General features: G+C 26.4%; 1 protein-coding gene across 1 annotated transcript; it reads right to left on the reverse strand.

Annotated features, from left to right (window-relative positions):
• Positions 1–735: 735 nt before the first annotated feature.
• LOC127284801 (protein enabled) lies at positions 736–21,697 on the reverse strand. The gene is made up of 8 exons (XM_051310483.1): positions 21,497–21,697; positions 12,546–12,867; positions 12,076–12,212; positions 11,783–11,844; positions 10,764–11,656; positions 8,328–8,522; positions 7,867–8,128; positions 736–7,205 (listed from the first exon to the last, which is right to left on the reverse strand). The coding sequence occupies exons 1-8, from the start codon at positions 21,499–21,501 to the stop codon at positions 7,177–7,179; spliced, it is 1,905 nt and encodes a 634-aa protein (XP_051166440.1). The 5' UTR covers positions 21,502–21,697; the 3' UTR covers positions 736–7,176.
• Between the last annotated feature and the right edge of the window lie 161 nt (positions 21,698–21,858).

The raw sequence follows: 21,858 nt of genomic DNA on the forward strand, positions 1-21,858 counted from the left end.
CAATCGACATTCTATATCCACGACTCTAGACTCATCGTTGATGTTTATAGAAAAGTCAAAGTCCATTAAAATAAACAAATAGAAGACATAAAAAATTTTTATCCAAATAATTAATAATAAAAGTAAAATTATATGTACTAATTAAAAATAATAAAGAAAATAAACAATTTTTCAAAAAATAGATTGAAAACATTTATTTTTACTTTTGTTATTTTAATTATTTATATTGCTCTTTTTTAATTTGAAAAAAGAAAAGACAATTATAAATAATTAAAATAATAAAAATAAAAATATGTTTTCATTTCGGTTAGATGAAAATTCAAATGCAAATTTGGTAAAATAAAAATTAGTTTAAAAAAAAATTCCATCAAATAACAATTGAAAATTCACTAAAATGTAAATTCTATTAAATAACAATTTGTTTAAATGAAAAAAGAAAAAAACATTTTTTTTAAATCTCAAGTTTTTTCTCCTAATTTTTCAGAAAAACAATTGTAAATTATTATTAAGCAATGGGATTTTTCTTCTAATTATTCAATCAAAAATGTATTTTCACTTCAAACTAAAAAATTGATCTAAAATTAGAAAATAGATTATGTAAAATAATAATAAACTTAAAAAAAGAAATGTAAATGTTTTTTTTTAATTTAATAATTAATTAAATATCATTCTTTTTGAAAATAGAGAAAAATTAAAACTTCCCCCAATATTCTTGAAAATAATGACAAGAAATAATCAATGTGGCATGTATATTTTTTATTACTTTTTCGTTCATTTACATACAAATATTTTTCAAGACGCATTCGAGAAATGAAGTGTTCGCCATGACTGTCGCTTGCTTATAGCGTTTATTATCGGTTCACTTAAGCATAGCTAAACGTATGAAACACATATGAATTTCACAAACTTATTTCTAAATCCAAATACTTAAATGGCGTTATTTCAATCACGTCTTCCCAATCAGCCCATATTGCTTTTTTTTCATTTATGTAAAACATCTTTAGATGCTATTAGTATTAGAAAATTGTCATTTATTTTATTTTATTTTATTTTTGTTTTAACATGAATTAACAACAGTTAGCGTGTATTTTTCATGTCAGTGTTTTTTTTTTCAAATATTCAGTATGTAAAGTCTCAAATGAGATTTTTTTTTATGGATAAATTGATAAAAAGAAAATTGAAAAGTCTCAATATTATTATTTATATCTCGTTATAAAAAACGAGTCACATTTCAAATTTTCTGATCTGAAATCAAGTATTGAATTTTATCATGAATTTTGAATTTTACATTTTAAGAAACAAAAATCTCGAAAAATGAATGTTTTTTCTCTTAAAAATAATTTATAATAACAATTTTTTCAAAGTAGTTTTATTTAAAAAAAAAAAAATTTTTTTTTTGAAACTACTTTAAATATTTTACAATTAAAATACTTTAAAAGTACTCTAAATATAATTCACATTTAAATAATTAAATAGTTAAATAATAAATAAAGCTTACGAATTACATGTATGTATACAATGCTCTAAACTAAATTTTCGGATTTTAAATTAGCAAGTTCTAGGCCTTTCTTATTTTAAAATTAAATTTAATTAAAAGATTTCGTATAAATAAAACGATAACATTTGGAACATTGTTGTTAAAAACTAAATTTATTCTGAAAATTCAAAATATGAATTCAGATCAGTAGCATAATTTTATGGTGATTTATTAAAAAAAAATTACAAATTATCTGAGATTTTACAACTGTTTCACTGACATTCTGGTGTATGTACTTATTGGTTAAGCCAAAAGACGAATAAACGTTTATCAAATTGTTACTCGCAGATATTAATTAACATTAGTATAAAACGCACCACTTTTTACAGAGGAGCGAAAGATTTATCATTTTTTTTTTTTCAATCATGAGAATTTTTTTTTTGTTTTTTGATAAAATTCCAACCTTTAGTTGTCAATATTTAAAAGGTATCACACGCCGAAGACAATCGATCAATTATTATTATTATGTTTTATGAGACTCGAGCTTGGCTAAATCGAAGTTTGTCAATTAAATATTATTAAACTAATATCTCTAAATAATAACTTTAATCCCAACATATATATATTTGTATAAATAGAGTACAAAGCAACAAAGAATTTTGTTAATTGCTCAAGCTGATCAGAGAAATTATTCTCAATCGAAGAATTAAATTCTCGTGATTTTTTTTTTTTTAAAAAGAGCAAATTATTTTAATTAATCAAAGCGTTCATTATTTTCACACACTACATAATTTCAATTAATTTTTGTCAATTCAAAAGTAATTTTCTTTTTTTTTTTTTAATTATTTTGATAGATTGCCTAAGGAAAAATATTGTAAGCATTTATCGACTCCTCCAAAACAAAAAACTAAATTCCTACAAAGATTGAATTCTCGAATTTTACGGTCACTGGGAAAAATTTTTTTTTCGAGAATATTAATTATTATTTAAAAATCACGTCATAAATAAATATAATTTATTTATAATGGTAAAAAAAAATTTCTAAACTACAAGATTTTAGTCTAAAATATTCCTTTTTTTTCAAAAAAAAAAAAAAAAAAACGAAAAAAAATTTCTTACTTTATTTTCTGGAAGAGTCGAAGCATTGGAAAAAGTACAGATGCGAATTTACATTTTCTATCCTGCGATTCTCGATCGTAGTCTATGATGATTGAGTAAGTAACAAGATAATCTTAATAAGCGATCTATCTAACCTGATCTTCTGCATTCTTATAATTCTAAGTGCATTTCTGTTAAAAAATGGACCCACGGCCGATGACAATTATTTTGAAATTAAAAATGCCTAGTTTACTTTAAAAAAAAATCTCCGAAAAAGTCTTAAAATTCGCTAAAAAAAAATCTCTTTGAATTTAGAAAAGATATTTAAAATTCACTATAAAAAAATATGAAAAAAAGTAAATGTAAAAAATTTCTTATTCTATCATTTATAAAAAAAAAAAAATCGTAACCGCAGGCCCTTCTATATTATCAGCTTTGCATAGATATAGTCATTACATTACACAGCGTTATTGCCTCGATTACTATAATTCATTTTTTTTTTTTTTCATTGAATCGCCGGTGAATAATTGTCACCATCTCTTTTTACGCGTGTGTTTAAAAAGTTTTTTTTTTATCATAACAAACACTCTTAATAGTCACAGTTAGGTCCATCGAAATCATTACCTATTTTCGAAAGCATCGCTCTATTTGTATAAATGCGTCTAATACTAAACAGTTCTTGCGAACGGGTCTGCTTTTTCATTTTCAACGACTTTCATTCTTGAAATTTATCTCATATGACAAATTTCAAAAAATCCAGTTGAAAAAATGTAATACTTAAGGTTTTTTTTTTTTTTTTTTTTTCTTCATCATCTAAATTCAGAGTTACTTAACAATCGACTCTTGTCAATTTAGAGCAAAATCTATATAATTCTGAAATTTAAATCCATTTGAAAAATGTTGAATTAATTTTTAAATTATTCCCTTTTGAACATCATAGGGAAAAAATTTTTTTTTTTTTTAATTTCGACAAGAGTGTAAAAGTTAAATTTCTCGTATGTGCATATGAACGCTTGGACAATGCGCAAAAAAGCTTTTTTTTTCATTTGTTAAAATCGAAGATAATACACAATGCGACTTAAAATAAAAAAAAAGGAATTGTGCTTATTTCATTTCAAGTGCAAAAAAAAAGTTTCAGAAGAAATTCTCTCTTTTTGTCACTTTGAGACTAAAAACTAACTTTAAACAATGCCTACTTAAGTTTATTGCAATCAAACTATCTAAATTAACAGAAAGTATAGAAAAAAACAGTCTAAAATTGCGATTTAAATTAAAAAATTATTCTTAAATCATGCAATTTAATGATCAAAGAATAAGAATAAAAAGCCTATTTGTACAATAAAATTGTTAAACTTACAGTTAAGGAATAAGTTAAAAAAAAAAAAACAAAAAAAAAAGAGAAAAACGATTTTTGTCCTCACGTAGATTTACACTTTGCTCGTTTAAGAGTTTGCCTTCTTTTTTTTTCTTTTCTCAAAGTAAAAAATAAATATAGATATACTGGAAGAGCCGTACGATTGTATATACAAAAGAAACGTATAAAATATTAATAATTAAGAAGTAGTTTTTTTTTTTTTTTCGAAAGTCGAATAATAATAATCTTATATAATATTACTGGGTCATGTACAAAAGAGGCACACCGAATACTTCGATCATTATAAATAGAATACAAAATTTTTTTTTGTTTTAATTTTTTTTTTTCTTTTTTTGTGTAAAAAAATCTGAAAAACCGTGTATTACACGATGTCAAATTTGATTAAGTTTTGTATTCGAAATTAGAATCACTCGAGCTTAACCAATTCCCAGTTTTTACAGGGAAAAAAAAATTTTTTTTCACTTCTTTCTCGACTAGACACTTTATCGTCGTCTCACGATTTGAATCAATCATCAATATTGATATGACGTTAATTATCACTGGAAACGATTATCTTCAACTTTTCTTTTTTTTGTTTTCTTTCATAAAGAACATAAATTATCTGGGTTATGGATTTAAGCCTCGAAAGATCGATAAATGGGGTGGCCTTTACAAAACTTGTGCATCAAAACGTAGATGAATGAACCGTTTCTCTAAAAGCTCTCCTCATTACCAGCGAGGATTTTGCAAGACTAACAATTTTTTTTTTATATAAGCAGAGTTAACTCACTATTGCTATTCTATTTTTTTTTTCGAATAAAGTTTTATTACGCGACGTGTGGGTGCTTACGATGAATCACGGCGATTATTCATTAGGTCTCAGTCAAGTGGAAATATTCCATTTTAGTTATTTTTTTTCCCCCAGTGTTATGTATAATACATCATAAAAGTTTGTTTTTCTTTAATATTAAAATGTAGACGAATTATTGAAATATTCTTATTGCTTAGCGTCGCACTAAACAAATGTTTACAAAATTCTAACAGTTTCTTTTCGTTTCAATTCTTTTTTCTTTTAATATATATAATATATATATATCTGACCACAAAACTACTACTTGCTCGCTTGATGCAAGTCTTCAATTAATTAATTAAATAATAATTTTCTAAATTCTTTAAATATTGTGATTTTGTATTTAGTACAAAAATAATAAATTTTCACTTTTTTTTTATTTTTAATTTGTAATTAATAATTCAAAAATTGTTTCAATATTAAATAGACATTATTTTGAAATTGTTACTAAAATTAAAAATTAATAAAAAAATTCATTTCCAAATTAATTAAATTTCATTTTTCAGTTGTAATTTACTTTTAATGGAGCGAAACATCGAAATTTGAAAAATTTATTTATATTTGAAGTCACAATATTTAATGAATTTTTATATTAAATTAATAAATTGATAAATTAATAATTTACATAATTGAGTAATTTATAGATTAAATATTTTGAAAAAAATATCGAACAGAGACGAACTATTGTATAAGTACGTCGTACTTAGCAAAATAAAAATATAATTTGTCTGATGTGCTTGTTAAGTACGATTAAAGGAACTTATACTGTTCGAAAGATGAATAAAAAGTAATTTATTTGGAAACAATCACTGCGAGCGAGTAGAAGTGACAACCGACCATTTTCTTAAAGGCTTTGTCCTTTCTTTTTTTTTGGATATTATATCATTCAATAAGTGAAAAAAAAATAATATTCAATTAAAAAAAAAAAGAACACAGCCTTTTCATTTTATGCAGACCAGAATAAAATTCTCTTCAATGACGCGGATTCTAATATATTTTAGTTAAAAATTCATTGATCCGATTTTCATAAATCATCTAGATCAATTATTGTTCATATGCTCGAGTCTTAATAATAATCATCTTAATCAGACATGAATCAGTAGAAATTGTCCTTAAAACTTGATTAAATCACTTTTAAAAGACATTATTTCTTATAATATTTTATGGACGACATATTCATTATTTCATTTAATCTTTTTTTTTTTTTTTTCAAAACGTTATCATCAATTTATTATTTTTACTCTATATTAACATATAAAAAAGAAGTTATCATTTTTTTTTTGTTTTTGAATTATATACGAAAAAATGTTATTGATTTAACTTTTTTTTTCTCCGGTGTATATAAATTGATGAGTGAAATGTGGTCTGCATTTCCAAAGTCGTGGCAATTGCACAGTCAAAATGCGGATTAAATTCTTTAAAATCACACACAATTTTTTTTTTTTTTTTCCCCCATTGACTCTCCGCGAAATATTTCAAAATTTATTATTTTAAAAATCATCTTATCGGAATGTTTGTGATATGCTTGTCTTTAAAGCGCAAAAATGCAAAATATCACATTTTGAATAAATCTACAAGGTAAATTTATTCATTCATTTCTTGTCAACAAAAACATAGAGAAAAAAAGAATTAAAAATTGTTAAAATCCGCAAAGTGCCACGACATTGGCAAAAATAATATTCTGTACAATGTGTTCTCACGTCGAACTCATTCTCTACAGTGACACTAAAGTACAAAAGTGGCTTTAAAAACCTGTGCTGACGTATCGCAATGATAAATGTACATTATATGTGGCTCTACATGTTGAACCAATTGAGTATATCACAAAAGTAAAAAAAAATCTTTTCAAGCATTATTTTCATCTTGATTGTTGGCAGTGAAGTACAAAAGTACTCGTCGATAATAATTATTGTTAAAAAAAAAAGATTTCTTTCTTCCACGAGAAATTTACTCACAGGCACCAATTATTCGAGTTAATTGGTAAATTCCTTCTTTTTTAGAAAAAACAGTTTCTCTTGAAAAATTTACCAAGATTGTCAAATTTGTGCGTTTTAACTTGATTAGAAAGTTAAAGACAAAGAAGTCAGTGCGCGTTTACAGCGTTATAATAATATAGTCATTAAATATAAAACTCAGTTGATCCAACATCGAGTTTCTGTTACCGATCGTATAATAATAGGTAACAAAGAAACGTGTCCACTTAAAATATTAAGCTAGATTAGCGTACTTACACACAAGAGGTTGATATACATGGGTATAACTGTACTGTAAAAACCTGCATGTGCTTGTCGATGAAAATGCTTCGATTGAGCTTCCTAATACAACTTCAGCCGTTTTCTTCATTCATTTTTTTTTCATCTTCTACATTTTTTTCTCTCCTTGATGGTCCAGTTTTCTTTACCTTCTACTCAACTCAGTCCTCACGGCTACAGATAAATAAATTAAATATCAGAATACGACATAAAATTGATATTAATTAATTTGTAATTTAACCATAATTATTATGGTTGTGAAAAATTTGTGAAAAAACAATAATTTAAAGAAAAACAAAAAATTAATATCCAAATAAATTAAAATAAAAGTAAATAAAAATAAAAATTACAATATTAAATAGACGAAAATAAATATCATACTTTAACAGACCTCAAATATTTATGAGTTAAAATAATTCTCATATCATAAGATTTTTCTAAAAAGTTACCTTCTTATATTTAATCTTCAATAGTTTAAATTCTAAACAAAGTAAAAATATTTCTAAAGTCAATTCATGAATTATTATTTTTAAAAAAGTCGAAAAAGTACACTCCAAGACCTGATTGAAGAAAATTTTCAAAAATTAAATCAAAAATATTAATTTACAATAAAAATTCAAAAAAAGTAAAATAAACTACGAAAAATTTTAAATTAAACATAATTTGAAAAAAAAATGATTACAAATTCCTAATATCTCAATATTTAATAAAATTCAAGATATTTAAAAAAATATACATTAATTTTATCTAATAATTAAAGAGAAAATTCAAAAAAAAAAAGAAAAACTTTGACAATCAATAGAAGAAAACAAATTAAGAAGGAAATTGAATTTACCTTCAACAATTTCTTGCTTAATCTCCTGTTTTATCTTTTGAAACTCCTTTCGGACTTCCTTGATGAGTTCGACTTTGAAAGCCTCCATTTCCTGGGACATAAACGTGGAGCCATCGTTAACTCCATTTACTTTAAGAAGCGTATCTTCTGAAGCTGAACCGAACCTTTTGCGTGTTGCCTTTGGTGATTCGGCTCCGTTCGAAAATTTGTTATTTGAATTATTTTTGTCCCACGATTTTTTATCAGGAGAACTTTCAGGTTCCTGCAGAAAAAATTATTTAATAAACACAACATGAAAATTCTATAAATTAAACCAAAAAAAAAAAAAAGTTCAATTAAATTTTAAAACAAAAATAAATGATACAAATATGTAAAAAAAAAAGAATCAGAAAAATAGCAAGAAAAAAAAAGGAATAAAACCTAAAATTATAAGATATTAAAACTAGAATAAAAATCAGCACCGGAGTTGGTTCCGGTTGTTTTTTCTCAACGGCAGCGCGCCTTCGCGCTAAAGTTTTGGCCATTTCGTCCATCATAGAAGCCATTCCAACGCCACCGCCACTTCCTCCGCTTCCTCTTCCTAAAGTACCATAGTTTCCACCTCCACTTCCGCTGCTACTGGTACTCGATCCACTATTTTCCACTGGTTGAGATTGCTATTCAGAAGAAACAAATCAAAATCCATTAATATTGTTATTACTCAATTTAATCGAAAAATAATACAAATAATTCACATGCGAAATTTAATTAATATATATATATATATATACATATGTAGAGAGAATATTAACCAAAGATGATATGATAATGAATGCATTCTAAAAAGAAATATTTTTCTAAAAAGACATTCCTTGTAAAAAGGTCGACGATTTTGCTTTTTATAAAACCCAATATTACCTAGAGATTTGTATCCAATTAGGAGAGCTGTGAAAAGGCTGTAAGCTTCAAGGACATCAATGTGGTGGAAATATTATTTTAAAAGACAATTAATAATGCATTCAATTAAATTGACTGTCCAATAATGCAAATTATTAGAACTTAATTCAAAGGTAAATTGTAACAGAATGGATGTTTATTCGCTGTTTAATTTCAATTTTTTTTTTAAAAAACTGTTTTAATTTATTTTTATTACCCTCATAATTTCAATTTACCCTTTGTTGAAATGATTAAAGATAGAGCTTTTATTTTTCACATGAATCTAAGAATGCAAACAATTCTAAGGGTTACAGTGCTATTTTCTTTAGATACAATTAGTTTTTGTTACTGGAAAAAAAATAGAATATCAACTTTAATAATTTATATAATAATAATTGGATAAATAATAAATCTAAATTTAAAAAAAATTTTTTTTCCAGAAACATTACCAATTGAATTCATCAGTGTGGAGTAAATAAATATTTTTCATGAAACTCATCACTATTTCAGTTTCTAAGTGAAATAATAATTTTAGCCAAGTTACTGAAAAACCATTAAAACTTAATTCCATTCATAAATTGCAAAAAAGAATTTCTAAAATATAAATTTTCGTTATGAGACCATTATTTATTAAAAATGTTTTCAAATCGTGATATCATAACTTTAGTTTACTTTTAATAAACACTTTACAGAAGATTTAAGAAAATGCAACCAAGGACGACAGAAATATCATTAAATGAGTTAATAATTAAAATAATTAAAATTATTACATGTTTAAAATTTTTTTAAATTACCAAAAGGCAAGAGGAATAAACACAAATAATTTTTCAGTAACTTATCAAATGATAAATCGTTTCAAACTCAACACTGATGTTCACTGAGGGATAAACAACTTAAAATTTGATTATACATCCAACTTTCAATACCGAAACGTCTGCAATAATTAGAAATTAATTGTTTCATTAGATCCTAAAGCCCCAATTGATGAATATAAAATATTTATTTTTACATATTATTAATTACATATTTAAAAATAATTATTATAAAAACAAATCGTGTTTTCTTTAAAAAAAAAAATGAAAATAGGAAACACGAATTATTGTTCGCGTTATTAATTTATAACTAAAAAATTTTGAAACTAGGGTAAATGCACTAATTCCGGCGAGATTCGAGTCAAAACACCTTTGAAATAGAAAATTCGACATTTCTATTGTATAAACTCAATTTAAGATTTATTAAACTTAAAGCTTATGTTATTAAGATATTAAAAAAAAATTTTAACTCTATAAAAATCGATTATTTAAACAAATATGAGAAATTAAAACTAATACCGTAATTTTCTATTGCGGCGAGTTTGCATCAGTTTCGGTGTATCAATTTCGGTGACCAAAATTACGTCTATTTTGAAGATATTTTGCCCGCCGAAATTGAAGCCAATGGAAATCTTAAAAATATTTTAATTGCGGCGCGGAAAAAAATTTGATCTCAAATAATTAAATTAATAATTGTTTAAATGTGCATCTTTATAAGTATTTGTATCAAAAAAAGATTGAAATAATTTTTTTTAATCATTTGGCAACAGTTATATTAAATATAATAGTAATAATAGTTATTTTTTATGAACGCGCCGTAATTGGTGCACTCGCCGTAATTAGTACACTTACCCTATATTGTGGAGAAATATTCAAAATTAATGACGGAAAAAAAAATTCCCTGACTTTAAGAAAAATTCCCTGACATATCTCGGTTTTTTAGACACCCAAAAACATTCCACTCTTCTACTGGAATATCATTGAAAGATTTCTTAAAATATCTTGTTATTTTAGAATAATTCACAAATTCGCGTGTTATTTATCCCTCAGTGTTGACATAATTTTTCCAAGTGACATTATCACCTCTAAAAAGAAGTACTTCTAAGTAGAAATCCAGTGAAATGAGAGGTGAAAAAAAAAAAAAATTCACCCACAACAATGTAAACTCACCTGTTTCTTTTTGAGTCTTGCTGCTTGAAGTGCAGCTGCAAGTGAATTGACTTCAGCCGCGGAATTGGAGTCGACAGCATTGCTCGACTGATCGGGAACTGGCGGCGGTGGAGGCGGTGGTGGTGCAGCAGCTGTGACAGCAGCAACGGCAACAGGACCCATTGGCGGCGGCGGTGGTCCAGCGCTACTACCAACGGGAGCATAAGCGTTAACATGACTACCAGAATACTGGTTGACAATGTTCGACGGGGTGCCGTACGGGTTCGAGCTGCTTCCAGACTGAACTGTTGTATATTGATTGGGCACGGTAGCATATTGATTAATCGAATTATTACTGCCATATTGGCTACCGCCGTACTGTGAGCATTGACTGCTCGCGTACTGGCTACCTTGACTAGGTTGACTACCGTAAATCTGAGCAGTATTACTACCGTACAAGCTACTCTGACTACCCGAGTACTGGCCCATTTGATTTTGATTGCCATATTGATTGGTCTGCGCGGCTGTCACGCCGTACTGGTTCCCCTGATTGGTAGCATAGACTATTTGGGACTGCGATTGATTGGGGTGACTCGTTTGGGATGGCGATTGTGCGTACTGGTTCATTGTTGGGGGTGTTCCCGCCGACATCTGAACGTTGCTGTTACTGTTGCTGTAGGCCATCATCGTGCCGGCAGGTGGACAGGGCGGAGCTGGAGGAGCTGCTGGTGGCTGCGGCGGAGGCACCGGTGGCATTTGCTGAACCGCTGTACCCATTACTGGCTGCATCTGTTGAGGCTGTGGCGGAGGAGCTGGCGCTGGCGGTGCTGATGATGTCCTGTGATGTCCCGACTGTTGCTGTTGACCCATTGGTGGACAACTTGGTGATATTGCGTTAGGTCCATTTGTTCCTACTGTCATTTTTTATAATAATTCAGATGGAAAATTTCGACAATAAAAACTATTATCATTGCAATCGTTTGAAATTATTTCTCAAAATATTAAAGAAATTCTTTTCGTATAAATAAAATTCAAATTACCTTGATTTTGTTGTGACATTCTGCGCTCTTGTATTATAGCTACGTCTTCTCTTGTCATGGTCCTAGAATTAAAATATTTTTAATAATTGTACAATTTTTTTTCTACTATTTTCCAAAGTATAATTTTTAACTATATTTTCAAATTTTTAATTTTCTTTTTTAATTACTAAGGAAATTGAAAAAAAAATCCTACACCTTCATTATTAATATTAATCGTTGAAATAATACGCCTCTTCACAATACATATTTTAGTTACATTGTATGATTAAAGAATGAACATTTTTTAAACGCACCTATATCCCATGTCCTCATCGAATTGTGCGGTGGGTTGTTGTTGGTGTTGCTGTTGTTGATAGACAGGTTGCTGTTGTGTCGTCGAAGCGACAGTCGGGCCTAGACTCCTTGATATGTTGCTTCCGTTACTCAGCACCTACGCAAGTGTTTCAAACAATTAGTACCCAATTAAACACAACGATTACAATTAAGAAGACCCTCTAATTTCTCCTAATGGAAAAATATGTGTTTTTATAAAGAGAAGAAAAAAAAAAGTGTAAAATACAATTAAATGAATCTCAAGGTCTCATGAATTTGCGTCTAAAATAAATATTCAAAATAAAAAAAGAAAAATTATAATTGGATTTAATATTTTAAATTAATCTACGAAGCTTTTTCGTTGTGAAAAAAGAAATTTTATAAAAAATTTTAATTAGATACAAGAAGAAAAGATTTGCAAAAGAGGCTGTTGATTTATGAGAATGCTTACATCAAGAGCTTGCAGCATTGCTTTAGCAAAAGCGTCGGCATCGTCTTTGCTGGAGAAATTAAGTCCATAGACTTGTTTGTTATCTCGCCACTGATGAAACGTTCCAGTAGCTTGATTATATTTGAGACCTCGAAGAATTGCACAGTTGATGACGATTTCATGATCCTGAAGCTTACGACCAACAACACGAAAAGTATTATTTACTTGATGATGATAGAGTTGCACCTTTGATAAACCCGATGAGCTGCCACTTGGTACCCATTTTTTATTCACGTCATCATAGACCATTACCGACGCCCGAGCAGATGATATGCTGACTTCGCTGTAAAAAAAAAAAGAAAATCATTAATTAAATGAAAAATTGAATAAAAAATCACTGAGAATTATTTTTTTTGGAAAATAAATAAGTCTTCTTTTATTATTTTAAAAAAATTCAATTCTTTCTTATTTTATACCGAATTAATGTATCATAGGAAATTGAGTATCGTTGAATGTCATTGTAATCCATATATCTATAAACATCGTGATCTTTTGGCCTTCTTTGATTTTCTAAAATTGTTCTAATGGGTCGATTATTTGTAAGTAGCAAAGAATCGCTAGATCGTTTTGCGCTTGACCTCAGTTTCCTCATCTCAGTATTGAATCGAGTCAAGGCATCCTCATATCTCTCAGAATCTTCCATATCTTCTCGACACTTTGTCGAGGCTACATTATTTTTTATTCTTCCAAAAACATTTCCAAACATCGACACACATACACATATACACTTCACTGAGTTAATAATTGGTTAGCGAACTATAAAGCAGAAGAGTCGTTTCTCAAAAAGAGAAGTACCTCTCAGTTTTCTTCAAAAACTTTTAGCGTGACCTACTTTCAAAAACCAAAAAAACAAATTTCACAACGTTTTATAAATTAATAGTAATTTAAATTAATCCTAAAAAAAAATTCATTAATTGAGAATTTAAATTTTTGATATTTGAAAATAATGGTTTTTTTAATTAATTATTTCAGTAATAATAATATTATTGAATTATTGAAAATTCTTGAGATTTATAGAGAAAAAAAACCCACTTTAAAAAAAATATTTCCCTAACTAATGAAAATAATTTCGTTTTACAAAAGAATTTTAAAATTTCACGAAAAATCACTAAACGACACTCTAGAAGGGAAAAAAAAATTGTTTCGACAACTACTGTTGTCGGAAGGCACGAGCAGAGTTCAACTTTGAGTAAGCACTTGCGCTCACTGGATAAAATAAGGAGGCGAGTCTTGAAAATCATTTTAACGCGTTCAATCCTTTCACTAAGACGTTTTTGCAGAACGAGATTTTCACATGCGGGAATATAAAAGAAGGGAAATTCTTTTTAAGTACATGTAAACAGATTTTGTCTTACGAAACCAGTTTAAGCTTAAAGGCACTTCTTGCATCTATATACATATTCTTTCCGATGTTCAAAACAATTTTATGTTCTCCTAGACCCAGAAAGGATTTACTACTGAAATAATTAGATATTCTTTTTTTTTTTTTTTTTTTTGAATACGCATGAGAAACAAATCCCATTTCACTGGCATTCCATTCCTAACGAAAATTACAAGGAATCACTTTCTATATAATATATTTACAACTATATAGTCGAACAAAGAAAAACTTTTCTCAATATAGTTATAGTTGTGAATTTCTATTTATATTTAGAATAAAAAAATTTACTTTGAAAAAAAAAAAAAACTTCAAAACCTCTGACTAATTAGAGCGATCGAATCAGAAAATAAACTCAAGTTTTAATGTACTACAAAAATAAACTCCTGCAGCAGATTCACGTGTTTATGAAACAGAAATAACTTTTTTCTTCATCGAGCAAACATATTTTAAATGTTTTGAGTGGCTTGGAAAAGCAAAATTTGTGGAATGAAAAAAATTTAACGAGAGAGTGTTTGGCATTTTTTTTTTTTTCACTCCATTCGCAGTCTTTCGTTCTCTATTTTCTTTTGCGTTCACTTTTGTCTTGTTCGCCTTAACTATTCATCTAATCAACGAATGTCCCACATCGTACGGGGAGAGCGCGAATTGAGGGTCGTCCTTCACATAAAATTCACCCTATTTTTTTTCTCTCATTCGCCATCCAACACTCTTGGCCAAATTCAAGAATTACTTTTAAATTGCCTTTTATCGATTTCTCCTTCACAATATCTACAAATGAAAAGAGAAAATAATAATAATAATAATAATAATAATAATAATAATAAAAATCACATAACTACTAACGTAATCAAATTATTCAGTCGAAGAAAATGTTTTCAAGAAATACATTTTTAAGAATGTAATATTCAAGTTAAATAACTCGTTTGTAAAATTCATACATAAAGTTAGGAATTTTCTATAAACTTGTGAAAGGGCAGAATATTAATTCAAAAAAAAAAACTTGTATACCTAAAGATAATATTGACCTGTATTAATTAGAACAACCATTATTTTCAAATAGTAAAAATTTTTTTCATCATTTTTAATTATTTGATTTTTCAAAATTTTTTACTAAAAATTACTATTTAACACTATTATAATATTTAGAAAAAAAAATGTTTTGAAAAATATGCAAGTAAAAATTAAATTTGATTTAAATAAAAAAAAAATCGGATTAGAAAAAAAAATCATATAATTTTTATTAGGCCTACTTTTAATATTTTATTAACTTCTATAAATAGCAGTAAAATTTCATGTGGCTCAAAAAGAATCTACACACAACTTAAAAAAGTGAAAAAGGAGAAAAAAAAATTGATCGTTATAAAAAGCAGTCTTAAAATAATCCTCATTCTGAATTCAGTTTGTGGGGCTTTTAAAGGACATATTTCACTGCACTTATATAGATTTTAAAGTAGGAGGAACATTACTCAAAAAAAAATATATATTTAAATTTTAATATTATTTCACTTTTGATTGAATAATTATTGCTGTTGATTTCTTTTTTTTGAGGATAATGCACTTTTTCGCGATGTGACGCGAGATACATTGTTGTTTAAACGGTACTATATTTAATGTATAAACGAGAGCAACAGGATGAAAGAGGGACGTGGTGAGATACCGTGACTTCCCCGCTTCTCTTTCTCTGATATGAACCCCACGACTTCCTATAAAACGTCCTGTATAGACAAATATACACATTTTCGTGTTCTCTCTATAATATCGATAAAACTAGTTCTCATGAAGAGGAAAAAAAAAAAAAAAAAAAAACAATATCAAATAAAAGTAGTTTTTATAAATAATTTTTCGCGAAAAATAAAATAATTATCGTTTCTTATAATGAATAATTTTAAATTTAATTATAAATCAGGTCATTAACAAAATTAATTTAAATTGATTAAAAAAAATTTTTAAATTAAAAAATTCAGATTATAGATTCAAGTTTCTTATTCAAGTTTAACAATTTATCACTTAACGTCTGAACTACTTTTTAAAAATATTTGATTTTAAATAATTTAAAATTCTGAAAATTATTTTTTTTGAAAAAGAAAACATTTTTTTTAAATAAATAAAATTCTTTTAAAAAATACAAAATAGAGAAAGAAATTTTTTTTTCAAATTTATCATCCAATTGGAGAATTATCAGAAAGCAACAGTATCGACAGGTTCCTCTAGTTTATTTTACCTACTTTCAAACTATTTATAATCTAATCTCATTCATATTTGATACACATCTGACCCGCGGATGCATTAACAAAATATTTTTAACATTTTCTTTCATTTTTTTTTTTTATTTTTCTAAATCCAAATTTCTCATCTTCCCTTTTGCATCAAATTTTTTTGATAATTTAAATTAAATTCAATATTTTACAAAAGGGCTTTTTCAATAAAAAAAAAAAAAAAAAAGCACCTAAACAGGTGAAAAATGTGAAAATTATCACCCGGTATATATCGGTCGTCGACTTTTAATTATGAGTTGAAACATGAAGTATATAGTCACTCTATTCATAACACACATCCAAGCATGTACTCTCTCAACATTGAATAATACCACACCGCGTAATAATTCGACCAGCTTTAATATATTTACACCCAGCGAAACGCCTCGCTTTTTATGCTCTGAAAATTTTTTTTGCCATTATTAGAGACTCATGGGAGACCAATTAACATAGCTAAGAAAAATCTGCTTACAATCAGCTCCTCATTTTTTCATTAATAAAAATATTTTATCACCATTTTTTTTTACACTACTCAATTCTTGAAAGACGAATATATTCAAGTCATTTAAAAGACAATATTACGAAAGACAATAAACTATATATATTTACAATAAAAAAATAAATTATAAGATCATAAAGAAATATTTTCAAACCACAAAAAAAAATCGCAAAAAGACGATATTTTTAAAATAAAAATTAGTTGGTAAATATAATTATCATTATTAAATATTAATTTTTTATTTGATAGAAAAAATAAATTTAATTTAATTTTAATGTTTGTTTACTAAATCGAAAATAGTTTAGTGTCTCTCTCTCTCTCTCTCTCTCTCTCTCTCTATTAAAATCGTCTTAAAAACTTGGTGCGAATTCAGGTGCATACTGGTTAAATGCCTGTGGTTTTAAACGATAATTTCTCATTAATCGAAAATCCTCTTTAACACATAGCGGAAATTCTTTAAACCATTTTTTTTATACATTTCTCAAATACCACACATATCTCTCACTATATTTATTTCCAATACATTTTTCATTAGAAATCAAAAGTTCAATTAAATTCTAATAATATCTTTTACCCCGTAAATGTTTATAACTTTCTTATCCAAGTTTCATTCGTTACAGAATTTCATTAAAGGTTAATAAGCCAAAAGTTCTGAACGTTCAAATGGAACGAAATATTTTTTTCAATCTATAAATTATTAAAAATTATTTATGTCAATGTAAAATAAAACAGTAAATTAAACAATATTTTAAATCAATAATTTATTTTTAAATATTTAAAACAATATTTTGTAATAAAATTCGTACTTAAAGAAGTTGGAAAAAAAATTTTGTTCATTTGAACGTTCAAAACTTTTGGCTCATAAAGATTAACGTTGGGAATTAAATTGTAAAATTCTATAAAAAGGAATCGTACATGACAAAAAAAAATTTTTTATCCAAATAATAATTTTAATTATTTTTAAAAATAATTTTTTTTTAAATATTTTTTTTTTACTTATCTAATTTGAATATTAAATAACTGTTGATTTTTGTAATGATTAAGAGACATTCGATGACAATCTTTCGACAAAAGACCAGGTGGCCTTGACCATCAGTATTGGGTTTACCTTTTCAGTCACCCCATAAAACACTGTATCAAGAAACATATGGGGGACGTGTGTTCATGCTAATAATTAGGCGTGTAAAGTAAACACTTTCCCTTGGGCTTCTCTTTTCAAAAACCCTTTCACAAATAAACTATTAAGTACCTATATAAAAGAATTTAACAAAGTTGTTAAATTCTTCAAGGACCAAAAATTATATAAATATCGCAAAAGATGCCTTTTCTTAGCAATCAAAATTTAAATATAACTCATTATTTACAAATAACTTATTTTTGCACTTTCATATAAAAAATTAAATGCCTTCACTGAATATTTTCAAGACACAATTCGTTCAATATATTTAATTCATAAGAAATCATTTTTCTTTCCAACATATAACATAATATTTATGAGCGAATGTCAAAAATATTTGTTAAATTTATGATGCAAAAGATTTATATCTCCATTAGGTCAAAATAATTTTTCGACATTAAATTTTTAATTTATTATGACAGAAATTGCATCTTTTTTTTTTTTAAATATAATTAAAATTTTTAAAGTTATATAATTAAAATCAAGTTTTTAACAGATTTTACTATGAATTTTAAAATTATTAAAAAAAAATTTTTTTCATTTATTATTATTATTATTAAATTAATTTAAAAATATTTAAATAATAAAGTTAAATAATTATAAATTTATTTTTGAAGTTAAATATTAATGCTTGCAAAAGAGAAAAAAAATTATCTAAAGAAAAATCGTAAAAATTAAACTGTATTATTATTATTATTATTATTATTATTAAATTAATTTAAAAATATTTAAATAATAAAGTTAAATAAATATAAATTTATTTTTGAAGTTAAATATTAATGCTTGCAGAAGAGAAAAAAAATTATCTAAAGAAAAATCGTAAAAATTAAACTGTATTATTATTATTATTATTATTAAATTAATTTAAAAATATTTAAATAATAAAGTTAAATAAATATAAATTTATTTTTGAAGTTAAATATTAATGCTTGCAGAAGAGAAAAAAAAATTAAATAAAATAAAAAAAATTATCTAAAGAAAAATCGTAAAAATTAAACTGTATTATTATTATTATTATTATTATTATTGTTATTGTTATTATTATTATTAAATTAATTTTAAAATATTTAAATAATAAAATTAAATAAATATAAATTTATTTTTGAAGTTAAATATTAATGTTTGCAGAAGAGAAAAAAAAATTAAATAAAATAAAAAAAAAATTATTTAAAGAAAAATCGTAAAAATTAAACTGTAAAAAGAAACTGAACAAAGCTTTTAAATAAAAAAAAAAAAAAAAAAAAAACGTTTAAAACAACATCAAGAAAATTCAAGGCTTTTAAAAAACAATGCAATTATATATAATATATGGAGTACCCGCAATTTTCTATAGAAATCGACTGATATCTTAGGATTTACCTGGTGAGTAATGTAATTTTCGTTGACATTGAAAATGATTCACATTCAATTGGAAATTGTCACTTTGAAAATGATTCACATTATTATTTTTACAAAAATGTTAACAACTGAAAAAAAATTTATTTGATTCAAATAATTGATTTACTTGAGTATTATCAAATAAATATTTACTTGAACTAAATAATTTTTATTTGAATCAAATAAACTGTACTTGAGACAATAATTTCTGTATTTGAAACAAATACTATTTAATTAACTCAAATAATAATTATTTGATACAAATAAATATTTGATAATTATCAAGTAACTGATTATTTAAGTCAAATAAATTTTTTCTTTCAGTGATAATAATAATTTTTGTAATAAAAAATAGGAGCTATAGTGTTATAATTGATTTGAATATAATAAAATAATATAAAAAAACAGAAAGTAAAAATTGTCGCGATTGAGAAAAAAAAATATATTGTATAACCGTGCATAATAAAAGCCTTGAATCATATATATATGATCACAAAAATGCGGATACTTTTATCATATATAACTTTCTTGATTTCTGATGATTCAGATGTAGGTCTAGTAATTCGATATCAATGAACAAGAGCGGACCAAGAATTGACTACAATTGTCTTTCTAACTCCGCGTGTCTAATCTATAAAAAAAAAAAAATAAATAAACGATAAAATTACTGAACAATGAAAAAATATTTCTTTGTTGCTAACAGTTATTAAAAACTCGTAAAGAAAATATAAAATTTTATTTTAATATTTTTAGAATTAAAATAACAATATAATAATAATAATAATAATAATAATAAAAATAATAATAATATATACAATATATATAGATACATATATTGTATTCGTCGGTCAAACTATATAAAAATTCATCTTCCACAGAAAATCACTGAACATTGACATTAATGGAGGTCTTAATTAATTATGGAAACGAGCCTACATGCTCTACGTTGCAGATCATGATCAAAGCTCACTCAATATTCATGAACATTTTAATTAATTCCTTTAAAATATAAAAATATTTTCATGAATATCAAGAAATATGCGAATATTTTCGTATATATGTTTATATCAGTTTCTCAAGAAATCGCACAAGTTTTCATTTTTATATAAAAAAAAAGCTGATTTCATATTGTAATTTAAAATTTATATTTTTTAAAAAATGTGTAAATATACAAAATATGTTTTTGCGTATAAAAAAAAAGCACGTAAAAACTTTCACTTAACATTCATAAAACTGTCATTTCCGCTATACATCTCTCACGTGTTATATTATACTATATTATAAATTTATGAGAAAGAAAAGCGAGATTTAATTACATATATAATCTCTTCAGAAACTAGAGATCGAGTTACGGGTGGTTTACTAAAAAGAGTAAATGCACATCCTTCAACGCTCTTCTTTAAAAGATATATAGAGCTTTTTCGCGACTATTAACACGAACCGCAAATTCTTCATTCAATAATCTCTTTATATTAGTAAATCTTCTTTCGAAATTAAAATTAATCAAATTTTTCACTCAGAAAGTTTGTATATATGATAAATAATATTCTAGTGTTTAAAAAAGGAAAAAAAAAATTTGACAGGAAAACAAAAGGTTAAAAAAAAATAAAGAACGAACATTCAATCAATAAATAAATATTTAACTATTTTAGTTTCGGAATTGTAATTTTTTTTTAAATAATAAAAAAATCTAAAACAGTTTGTATTTGTTTGTCTCATTTTTTTTTTTTTTTTTTTGCATCCCTTATTATTTGAGAAAGCCAAAGTCAAGGATCGCAAGAATGGTAGTCGAATTCAAGGGAGTTTGGGTTTCTCGTGAAATGGGGCTGAAATTGCGGGCGTGAATATTCGAGGGTCGAAAAAGAGGGAGACTAGAGAAACATCTGGCCCCATACTATAACTTGAGATCCTGCTCCTGCTTTTTTCACCGTCAAAATGTTCTGACATTCATTTCCAACCACGCTTCTCGCGTATTAACATCCAGGGGCAATCACCTCCCGAGGACACTATCCGGAAGCGAAAAATTCGCCAAAATGTTTATTGCAAGATGAATTCCCTGGATCAATGATATGAACGCCCTTAGACATTATGGGGTAAAATCATCCTCACAGGTTTCCTTGCCCGGGACAAGAGGCATAAACAATGAGAGGGGGGCGAACAAAAACCACAGGAGGAGGTCGAATTTATTAAACAAAAAAAAAAAAACACAACACATCTACTCACTTCATGGTTGCTGCACTGGAGAGCGTGTGCTAGGCCCTCATGCACACCGTATTTCTACTTCTGCACAATATCTCACTGATCCCATGAAAACACGCGAGATTCGGACAGGACTTACGATAATTTGACATAAATAAAGCGACACTAACACCACCGTGACACCCTACTGCTACACATCTGGTCGGCCATATTGACAATTCCAGATTATTCCTCCCTTCAATTGCGCGATCTCTACGCTCTCTAGACACTTCACTTGGTACTAAATGTATTGCTTTCATTGGACAATTTTATATCTACGCGGGAAAAAGTAACGAATGATGTGACTTTCCAAAATGATTCATCATTGGTTTCTATACCCCGCGCAA

The sequence above is a fragment of the Leptopilina boulardi genome, unplaced genomic scaffold (assembly GCF_019393585.1).
Source record: "Leptopilina boulardi isolate dan_hultmark-lab unplaced genomic scaffold, ZJU_Lbou_2.1 LbouV2_325, whole genome shotgun sequence".
Classification (NCBI taxonomy): Eukaryota; Metazoa; Arthropoda; class Insecta; order Hymenoptera; family Figitidae; genus Leptopilina; species Leptopilina boulardi.